An 11386-nucleotide genomic window follows, 5' to 3' on the forward strand; every position below is an offset into this window, starting at 1 on the left:
AAACTCTAATCATACCACTGTTAACTTTACACTCCTTTTCTATACATAGTAACACCGTTTGCCTTAGTATTCCAACCACCAAAATAAATGTCAACAAAAATAAAAGGCTATGCAAAATAATTATTATTAGAACTTCCTCAAAGACAAACACATGGCAATTCAAAGCTTAGCTTCTAGTTGCACTGGAATAATTCAGGCTTCCCAGTAAGTGCATTAATACATCTCATTTTATTTGAAAAAAGTGTTACTACAAAATCAGTTTTCTATTAAAAAGCGTATGATGATTTGGAACTTAGATTTGTGAACAAACTTATTAATTCTAACATATGTTACAAACTGCCTGGCTCCTTCATTGCTACTTTACCGTTTTCTCTCTTCATGATAATTATACCAAAGCAATTGTGTACATCATCCAATGCATCTGCCCACATTTAGTTCAGCCATTAAAGATCATCAGTAACATTTAGGCCAGAGAGAGCTAAGTAGTAACTGCATCATAAATAAAATTCAGTTCTACCTAAATTGCTAGAAATACAACACAAAAAAAAGAGGGAAAAGTACTTATCTTCCTTACACAGGAAGTAAAAGACAAAGAAAAAGTTTCTCTCCAGCAGAATTCTGTCCAACCAGAGAGGCTATGGAGACAAAGTTAACTGCAGCTCTAACAGAGAACCTTACTGGAAGAAAACCATAAATTTTGAAGGGAGAATCCTATATAGTCTAGGGAACATTAACAAAACCTTTTTTAAAAAGTGGGTACAAAACTAAAACAGGAAGTTTTACTAAGTACTACAGTTTTCCTAGATCTGTACTTGATGCCACAACAACAAAAAAGAGAAACTTGGTTTGAAAGCTCTCTCAAATTAAACAATTGTGTCACTTATTATATGAAGTTGAACATCCAGAGCGTCAGAGCGTTTAGTGTCTCTAAAGAGATACTCAGCTATGAATTCAAGGTAACACTGCATTAACATTAAGAACAATGAACCTGTTGCTTCCGTTCAGTACATCACAGTTCCCCAAGACCACCACCTTGAATCACTTAAGTACAGATGGACAGACAGAGTAGAGAAGTGTTTGTGTAAGATACAAACTACCGAGCAAAGCAGTATTTACACACATACCAGTCCTGGCTGTTAATGGCATCTCCATATCCTGGTGTGTCTACTACTGTTAAACGCAGTTTCACCCCTCGCTCCTCTATCTCTACTGTAGAAGCTTCGATTTGAACTGTTCTCTCTATTTTCTCTAAAATAAAGGAACATTTTAATTGTTATTATCTCTATCAATGCTGCAGAAACCCTTGCAGGAGAGAATAATAGAGGAGAAAATGCAATTCCTGTATTGTAACCTACACAACATAGAATATCATAAAGAAAAAGGTTAATCAAAATTTAACACCATTTCTTTGTTAAAAAAAAAAAGTGAACACAAAAATCAATTTATTCATGATAAAATGCAAACTTAAATACTTAGAAGCATGCTAGCTTCTTTGTCAAAAGGCATGTGCACCTCTAATTGGGATTTTTAGACATTACAGGTGAAAAACAGAGGAAATAGGGATCAGAGTAAAACCATATTTAGGTATATGACACCTACACGTGTTCTTATTAAGAAAACACAACAAAACAAATTGATGAAGAAACAATAAAAATGAGTCTTTGAAAGGAAATTAAAATGAGAAAGTGACATATCAAAAGGCTACAAGTGGGAGAATTAAAACACATTAAGATAGTGTGAAGAAAGGGTCTCGTGGGTGAATACTATCAGAAGGAAGCAGTGCTAGCTGGAAGAACATGAAATTTCATAGGATTAGATGTATGTGTTGGACAAACTGCAAAACCACATTTACCTGCTGCTCCAGGAATATAACGTTCTGGATAAAGATCAGTCAGGAACAGACTATTAATTAAAGTGGATTTTCCCAAACCAGACTCACCTGTAAACAAAATAACTCAGGTTATTAAGCATATACAGCTTTTACTCCAGGCTTTTTTAAGTACCTCCTCTTTCCCAAACCCACATCAGAGAGGAAAAATAATTTGTTCATCAAGATCCACCCTAGCTTTGAGATAAAAATATCAAAGGTTCAGCTAAGCAGTTTTTAAAACACAGGAAAAACAAGCCTTTAGTGTTTTTATAAATACTACATGAAAATGCTAAGCTTACTGCAATAGATTTCATAATAAAATCTGAAAAGTCATACAGCACTTTAACTATATAGATCTAGAGATAGCTTACTTCATGGAAATAAAGGCTGTTTTTTGTTTGTTTGTTTAAACTTAAGAAATCAGGACCTGTAGCTTTTCTGTTGGAAGTTTCTGTGATATTTAAGGTTTTCCTAACCTAGAAATTGAAGATGAAACATTGTTAGGAAGGCAAGTAAATAAAGCAATACCAAATTAACAGTAGAGCTTTGCACCCTCATAGTTAGGCTAAATACATCCTACGAAATATGAAACAAAGAAAATTATAAGAAAATCACTCAAATTTCTCCTGAGAAGTTCCATCATTCTATAATTTCAGGTCATATAATTTTTGCCCTACATCAAAGTAATAAAGTTAAACCTGTAAATGTAATCACTTAATCTGAATTTCAAAAAGTTTCTTTATCTTTCCTAACCCAAGGAATCAGAGGAATCAGCATTTAGAACAATTGGCCGTGTTATTTTAGATTCTACTGACCTAACCTTAGAGGTGGAGAAATTGTCTGTAATTAACATCAGACTGCATTAAATAAAAAAAACTCCACTCATCTCAAATTACCTATTTATCTTACAGACATTGCTAAACGCTCTGTCACCAAGTAATCCAAAACAGTACAACAGAGCACGCAGAATAAGAAGGAAGCATTATGCATCTCATTTTCATTTTTCAATAACATGCAATTCCAAGGTAACTACCACTACAAAAAAAAGGTAGTATATTGTACTCCCTTTGCATTTCTATAACACTAAACAGATTCTGTGCAAGCACACAACTTAAATCAGCTTTGTGTCTAAAGGTCCTTTCATCAAAGACTCCTCCTACAGGTGCTCACTCATGGAAAAGGCAAATTAAAAGTTTATTTATGATATCAGAATGAGTCAGTACAGAACAGTGGAAAACACAAAAGCAGTATCACCATGTCAACGGAAAGGCATTCATGTCTTCAGTGTGGAAATGGGAGTCAAATAAAGACTAAGCAACTATCCCTAACATCTGATGATGAGTCAAGAACACAAAAATGTCCTGTTGGCTCAAAGTCATCCTCTTTAATCACTACAAATATTCCCTTTAACATTACTAAATAGAGATTTAACTAGATAGAGTACAGAGGTTTGAAGCTTTTTAATTCTGTATGCCAACAAATTGCTACCTAGGAACACATACTTGTCTATGTGTGTTTTGTTTTTTTTTCCTCCTGGTTTAACAGTCAAAAAAAAAAAAAAAAATCTAAAGAAGTGACTTACCAACCACCATCAGTGTGAACTCAAAGCCCTTCTTCACAGATTTCCTGTGGACCTGGTTGGGCAGATTAGCAAATCCCACATAGCCTGCTCCATCAGAAAACTGACAAGACAAAGAGAAGTTGAATACAAATGAGACCCTCTTCCCCTCCAAAAAGTTGAAACAGAGTTCATGTGATTCTATACCATAAATTGCACAGGAGTAAAGCACACAGAAAAACAGAAATAAAATATTTTTTTGCCGTTGTAGCAAAGCAGACCGTAAAACAGATTCATTTACCAAGCAGTCTGACACAGTTAGAAATTTGATAAAGAACTTTGGGCCACCCCTAAGCAGAAGTCTCCCCTTGGGTTAAAAACAAAACAAAACAAAACAAAACAAAAAAAAAAAACAGTATATATAGGCAAAATATAAATACACACACACAAGAAAATTTGCAAGAGCATACTCCTATAATCTAGAACTGTAAACAAACAAAGGAACAAAAAAAACATGACACAAACATTTTAAGCCAGAGGGCAAAAAATGCCTGTTCAAATTTGTTATCTGCTGCTATCACCTATAATAAATAACGCATACACTAACGTAGAAAAACAAGAACACTGTAGTAACACAGAGATAACCAAGATACAATCACACATCCACCTTCTGCTTGTTAACCTGTTCACCTATCTTCATAACGCTTAACTTCTAACACAAAAGCAGGAAAAAGAAATGTGCCTGAAAAAACTTATCAAATAAGAGATCTGAGCCATAAAAATGGCAGTCTGTTTCACCATCTGTTATAAATTGACTTAATATCTAATACGAGCCTAAAAAAGAACCACAGCCACTCGATTTAAGGACATATGAGCTAGCTGTAACCAAATGTTTCTTCATAAATGAGCTCAGGAGGAAAACAATTCTTATGCAATGCCATACGTCCAATTGGGGTGGAGGGGAAGTCACTTAAAAGCCAATTAGTTTTTTCTAGCAATCCTTTTAAAACCCACTCAGACGAGCAAAAATACTAGAAATGAAGGATTGTAAAATGAAATTTCTTGAGGTAAAGGCATCATTTTAAATATGCAATCAAGCACTGAATGTATGGCAGATATCTAAAAGCATACTACTAGAATCACATATAAGCACAGTTTTCATTAAGTAGTTATTTTTACAAAATGGATCTGGAGCATTAAGGTATCATCTATTTATAATTTAACTCTTCAGTAAAACCACAAGTATTTTCAGAAGTCGAATAGATTCGAAACACAGAATTTTGGCTATGCAGTCATCTCTTTACCTTTACTTTTTCACCTGACTGTGACATGTTTCGTCACTCCAAGTTTCAGACACTGGAAAATAAAATTCAGAATACATGTTAGGCGACTTGAAGATTACTTTAATTTTAAACTGATTAATTGCATATAATCACCGCATTTTATTTCAGTGGAATGAATTGTTACGCTGTGAAAGATATGCTGCAGAGTAAGCCAAAATCAAAATGGCTGCTTCCGTGAAGCTACTCAGACAAAAGAAACTACTCAGGATTATCAAAATCAGAATACTTCATTTAAATACTTCCTTTAGGGGCAAAAAGTCCCCTCAAAAACTCAAAATATTAAAATTCAGTATCTTTAAAGATCTTTCATCCATCCTGTCTTTAAAGGAAAACCATCTACTGAAAGCTAATGCTGAATATGCATTCATCCTATGGATGTTTGGTTTGTAAGTTCACTGTGGTGAAGCTAGTAAAATTTAATTCAAATATTCTGCTCCCAACCCTCTATGCAGGGGTTCTTCTTCCTTTTATTTTCACCCTTTCTACATATGAATTATATTTTTCCTTAAAGTTTGGTTTACAAATAGCTTACTGGAACTGTTGTCCAAGAAGTAACATTTGGAAATTGCAACCGTATATAAAAATTGTCCGGAGAACAGGACACCTACTGGCTTTCCAGGTGAAGGCTGTAACGTTACTTTCAGTCACTTCAAATTACTTTCTCTAACTTTTAACCGAACGCTGTAGAACCTTGGCATATCCACACAGGACACACCAATTCACGCCGCTCTGAAGGGCCACCAAAGCTATTTGTGCTTTAGTTTCAGACATCAAGAAAAGCTGGGTTTTGGCAAGCCTTTATCTTTTCACTCGAGGCTGTTAGTTGTGCTATAGATTAGTTATCACGGCAATAGTGAGGCCCTTTTATTTAGAGTAGCCAGAGAACACTGACAGGAAATGAAGAAGTGGAAGGAGCACTTCACAGCTTGGTTTGTTGACAACACAGCTCTTGGCCTGGAAAGCAGGGAAGTGACCTATGCAGGCACCTGTGTGTTCAGACATAAATGCTTTCCTGTTGGGCAGCAGCAGTCACTGGAGCAGGATATGGTGCGGGCTCTGACAACGGCCGCTTGACAGTCAAACCCCCGTACAGAAATACCAGGCTCTGGACTAAAGGAAGAGTCAAAGTTAGCAAAATTGCTACTTGGAGTTTTAAAGAAAACTCGTCTTCAGCTCACACACATTTAATTCACCCTGAAGCAGGCATTTCAAATCTTGCCCGTGTGTAGACACCTGCAACCACGCAAGCAAGGATTTTTTTTTCCTCCTCCAACTACTTTCTCCATATTCCCAGTTCATTTGCTTGCTAGCAAAAGCCTAAGACATCCACCACTGGGAAAAGAGGAGGTCTCGATCCTAATCACCTTCTGACTGCCTCTAATCAGGCGTTCCTCAAAACAGCCTCAAACAACCCGTAAGAATAACTTTGAAAAAAAAAGTTTATTTTTCTTTGGCCATGACGTAAGGCTCGTGCAGGCCTGCGGCCAACTTGTGATGCAGATCCCTGAAGGCTTCACAGCTTCACTGACAGATGCAACTCATCACTTTGTCCAAGTTTTGTTTCCACATTTGGAACCCACTGTTCCCGCCTCTGTCCAAAAAATCAGCAGCGTAATTCAAAAGCCTCAGAAAAGCTCCCAAGGTGCCACCAAGCACTGACATGGGCAGACCTGGCCAGTTTGCTCACAGCAATGGAAGCAGAGGAGCCACCCAGAGCAGCTGCCGGAGGTAAAAGGAAGGAGGGGAGCAACTCAGATTTGGATATGTATGGCAAATCCTCTGACAACTCCAGTTTTAAGCTGACAGCAGTCACATCCCCTGAAGCATTAACCCAAGATACACGATTAGAAAGAAGAGTCAAAATTGACAACTGCATTTGAAACACCTGGCTTCAGAATTCATCTGTCATCTCCCCAAACACTAGATGTACAAGAAATTATTCCACAAACAACTTACAAAGCCTGTTTCCTGAGGGCTTTGTGCCTTGTGGTTGAACCACCCCCTATCTAGTACTACGTGAGCACTGAACAAAGCTGCTCCATCCAATGCCAGCTTTGGCACTTGTAGCTGCTGCTTGCCCCTGGGCACGGCAACCTCCGGCTCCTCCCTTCCACCCCTTGCCAGCTGCCTGTTTTCCTTCCAGCTTAGAAGACTTAACTCCGTTTTCTAAACCTTTGAAAACTATGGCTGAAAGCCATCCGAGGCTCCCTCGTCTCACTAATAAACTGCACCACTGTTACAAACGTGGCCTAATTATGTAGTAAGGGAAAGACCAGTGAGTTGATGGACTCAGTTTGCCTTTCTGAGAGCAATTAGCAACATCATAAAGTAGCCTTCATGCAACTGGCACTTCTGGAAGTAGTCAAAACAGAGAAGTCAGGTAATAAATATACTTGAAAATTGAACCCACATGAACCTTTGCTTTTCCAAATGATCAGTTTTCCCACAAACTACCAACCGTAGGCCTAACGTAACAGCCTAAGCTATGAAATGAGCTATTGCCCTTACTTGCATAAATATTATTAATGGAATAAATAGTTAAAACATGAACTCAGTCACCTACAAGAATGATTTAATCTTAAAACTGCCCCAGGCACCCGTATTACCGAGGCTCTGCCATTTCCCAGATCCCACCAGACAAGTTACATTCACCTCGCATCCCTCTGGCCAACAGCTGCCAACAGAATTTCTGTTCCTCATGGTATCTACCTGATCTTTCATAAAGTACTCTGGAATCAATTAAAGTACAAAATGCAGAGGCATTTACAATCACGTTTCATCAACTCCTAATTTTAAGATACTGCGATCTGATGAGCACACAGGACTTTTGGAAATTAAATTTACAGGTGTTTTTTAAAATAGCTATAAAATAACTTGAATCAAAAAAAAAAAATCTGTAAAACTAGGAATTACCAAATTCCCTTCAAAGGTTTTCACATCCTCTTTTACATGGTTCTATTATTAAAGATAGCTTAAAGTAAAGATGGCGTACTTATTAGTTTAAGGCAATTGAAGCAATTTTCAGTTCAGGTCCTATCCTACAAATGCAAAGTGACACCTGTGTGTGCTGCTGCTTTATCAACAAAGGATTTAGAATGAATTTGTGTCATGTTATGAACCTCCAGAGTCTTCTGGGAGATCGTAATCTGTTGCACCGGACACTTTTCCTGATTAGTAATTTAGGTTAGAAGGTCTATTTCCTTGTGATTAATGCTTGCACTGAACATCAATCAACAGAACTAAAAGTGAAATGCTCTCCCTGTAGTCAGAGAATCAGCTTCAAAAAAGTCTTTTTCCTCATCTTCTTATTCTTGCCACCTTTCTAGGCATATTTTTTTCTACCCAAAGGGCTAGGATAGTTCAAGTTGAACAAAAATTCAACTGCCGTAGGTACCTATCATTCTTAAGAAAAAAAAAAAAAAAAGACCTGTTCCACAATGCTTAAACGAGGCACTGTTCCACAACGCTTAAATGAGTTCGGACGAATCCTCAATCCTTCAGCCTCAACACATTTTCTAATTCATAATACTGCCCTCATGAGGTTTCCTGGAATATTATTCAATCAAGCAACTTCCCTGAAAACCCATGAGCTGTCTTTCTGCAGCCTTATTGTATCATTACAAATCCAAATCTTAGAATTAGCCATTAAATGTTGTATGTTACATCTTCTTGCAGCTTGAAATACCTGCAGCACTTAAAACACCACTTACAAGTTCTAACTTCTAAGGAATCACACTGCACAACGCATCAATGACCGCTGAGATCTGTCCACACACAGCTCAGTCAAGTATTAAAATAACATTGGAAGTTCAGTGTCTGACAACGCTCTGGATAGATAAATTGTGGTGGTTGATACTTCATCAATTCTCCGTAATAAGTAAAAAATAATGATTAAGGAAATACAAGTTACAGTTGTTCTCCTTTTTTTAGATTTTCAAAGGACTATCCCAACTGCTACAAGAAGAACAAAGCAACACATACAAAGTATTTCAAAAAGAAAAGCAAAGATAAGATAAATGTTATTAACAAATTCATCAGCAGTGAAACTTGTTTGTAAATACTTGTAGGTCCCATTTTAGCGGCTCTAGCAGGGAAAAAAAAAAAAAAAAAAAAAAAAAAAAGCCAAGCTGGAGTACAGGAATGTTCAACAAATTCAATGTTTAAACAACAGATATTGCAGTGACATTTCAGTTTGGAGATCAGTGAGTTCTTATCCTAAATACTGTGTTGTTCAACAGTAAGGGCAAGCAGATGGCCACTAAGTGCAGCTGCAGCTGCCTCCCCTACAAGCACAGAGGCCCAGGCCATGCCTTCCTACCATCTTCTGCTAGGAAAAAATATTCCAGCGAGAGAGAAAGAAAGGGGAAGGAAAATGGGTCATTTCCTTTGTTCCTGTCAGGATGCAAGAAGTAAACTCTTAGGAACAGGCAGTCTGGGAGTTTCTTAACAGTAGGGAGCACAAAGAAAATGCTATGAAAACCGTACAAGGCGTGCTTCCATATAAGGCTATTTAACAACATTTGAAAGTAATCGCTCTGCAGTGACCCCAACCATCTCCACAACCAGAACAGCCTTTCTGATTCATCCAATGAGTCAACTTTCTTTTCATCCGAGATTATATAACTTCGATTCTCTTTTCAAAGGAAGTATAAAATAACCTAATACGGAACCACAGAAAGCAGTAAGGACTTCAGTGGGTTTCTGAGTGCTGAAAACAGCTTCAACACCACCAGCCTTCTGAAGCCACATTTTCAGACTTAAAGGAGACAGAGAAAAAGAGGAATATCTCAATAAAATATCACAGGCTGGTTTCTCTCTTATCACAAAAGCCCACAAAAGAAATGGCACAGCCAAGTCCTGAGACACATTTAAAATAAATAAAGAATCTCAAACTTCTCAAAGTGTCTTACATAGAAACAAAAGTTATGCAAAAGTTAAAAACTATCTCACTGTATTCTAAGCTGCAAACAGGGGTATTCAAATACAAAACAGTTATTTTTTTGTCACTTAAGTTACCAGTCTTGCATGAATTGCCCAGTTCTATCAAACAACTGTGGGTCCAGCAGAACCCACCGCTGTCATGCTTTGTTTGCAGCACATCCTCACCTCTGTGGCTGACCCCCCCACCCCTCAGAAGCTGGAATAAGAAGTGCTCGCTCCCTCTCTGCCAGCAACCGCAGCCAATGCCATTGTCCTCATCCGAAACAGTTGCCACCCACTGAATCAATCCTCTTTTACGCAGTGACAATTTAATTACATTCTGCTTTACCCTTACTCAGGAAAATGACTGTATCACTTCCACCAACCACGGAGTTCACAATGTAACAGCAGATGGAAAAATAACCAAAAACCCAACTACAGCACTTGCAGGTAGACGAACTTCAGTGTCTGCCACTGCTTTGCCTGTCAATTCAGATTCAGTGTTCAGAAGTTCTACAGACTTTGATTTATGATAACTTTTGAACCAATGACACACAACAGTGTTATCTTTGTTGTTAGGAACGCAGCACTGTTCATCACAACTGGTAACATTTATGTGTCTTTAAAGGCCCTCTTGGTGTTAAAACAAGCACTGTAGCACGTTTCCCACTGCCAATGCAGCCTGGTGCACTGCTGTGACCCCACAGCACGCACAGCCCCAGCACGCCGAGGCAAGGATTAAGCAAATAGGAGGAAGGCGCGATGCAACAGCTCTGGCCTTACAAAACACAACACATGAACCCAGAGCTGCAATCCTAAAAAAATTATTTAGGGGTGCGCTTCAACGTTAACACATTACTGTAGACAACTCACTTCCTTATTGCTATTTCAGTTAATTCGGCCCCTTGAGAAGCCCCCAGTGCAGCGCTGTGCTCCCGTTACCCGCTGCTGGCCCAGCCCTGGGGGTCGCTCCCCAGCCCCCTCCTCAGGCCGCCCCCACCCTGCGGCCGGGGCAGGCCCGGGGCCCCCCCTGGGCGGGCCGCCTCTGCCCGGGCCGTGAGCGGCGGGGTCCCGGGGCCGGCCTGGGGCCTCCCCCCCGCCCCCCCGGCGGCTGCGGGCCGGGCCGGGCCCGGCCCCTCCCGGCCCCTCCCGGCCCCCGCCGCTCACCTCCGCCGCCGCCGGGCTGCCAGGCCGCGAGCCGCCACCTCCACCCGCGCGGTCCTCCAGCATCCCACGGGCCCCCGCGGCGGAGCGCCCGCCTACCTCCCGCGCCGCTCTATGGTCCGCGCCGCTCTATGGTCCGCGCTCCTCCCGGGGCGGCAGCGAGGCGCGGCTGCGAGCCGAGTGAGAGGCGGGCTAGAGGCGGGCAAGAGCGCTTCTCCGCCCGCCCGGCCGCGGTCCTCCAGGGCGTTTCACCTAACGGTGAAACGGGCTTACATGGCTCACGCGTTCAGTACAACGCTGGCAAAGTTAAAACATAGCAGAAGTTTGGGAAAGGCTCATTCCCACCTAGTAGCTGCAAGGACTGGATTGAGGAAAATACTTTGCAATCCATCCAAACATTTTGCAGAGTTTGTGTGTGTGATCTACCAGCAAATCTTTGGCCTTGCAATTTTGAATACCAAGAAGCACAGCTCTGTTCTGTTTGCATTTCCATCCGTTAAGCAAACAGGGTCGCAGTTCACAACAGGAAAA

The 11386-nt window shown here is 40.0% G+C and overlaps 1 protein-coding gene across 3 annotated transcripts in view; it reads right to left on the reverse strand.

Moving 5' to 3' along the window:
• The window catches only part of LOC311215920 (septin-2), a 38475-nt gene extending 27488 nt beyond the window's left edge, over positions 1–10987 (reverse strand). For 2 of the 3 annotated variants that reach the window (XM_084297347.1, XM_084297345.1), the window contains exons 1-5: positions 10859–10987; positions 4733–4784; positions 3453–3552; positions 1853–1939; positions 1125–1248 (exon numbers count right to left, since the gene is read on the reverse strand). In XM_084297347.1, coding sequence (XP_084153473.1) covers positions 1125–1248; positions 1853–1939; positions 3453–3552; positions 4733–4759 — 338 coding nt within the window. In that variant the 5' untranslated portion in view covers positions 4760–4784; positions 10859–10987. Of the gene's footprint in view, positions 1–1124; positions 1249–1852; positions 1940–3452; positions 3553–4732; positions 4785–5757; positions 6017–10858 lie in introns of those variants that run through there. The other variant, XM_084297346.1, reaches the window with a different exon arrangement.
• Positions 10988–11386: the final 399 nt, after the last annotated feature.

Source organism: Netta rufina (genome assembly GCF_964035555.1).
Source record: "Netta rufina genome assembly, chromosome: 17".
NCBI classification, from domain to species: Eukaryota; Metazoa; Chordata; class Aves; order Anseriformes; family Anatidae; genus Netta; species Netta rufina.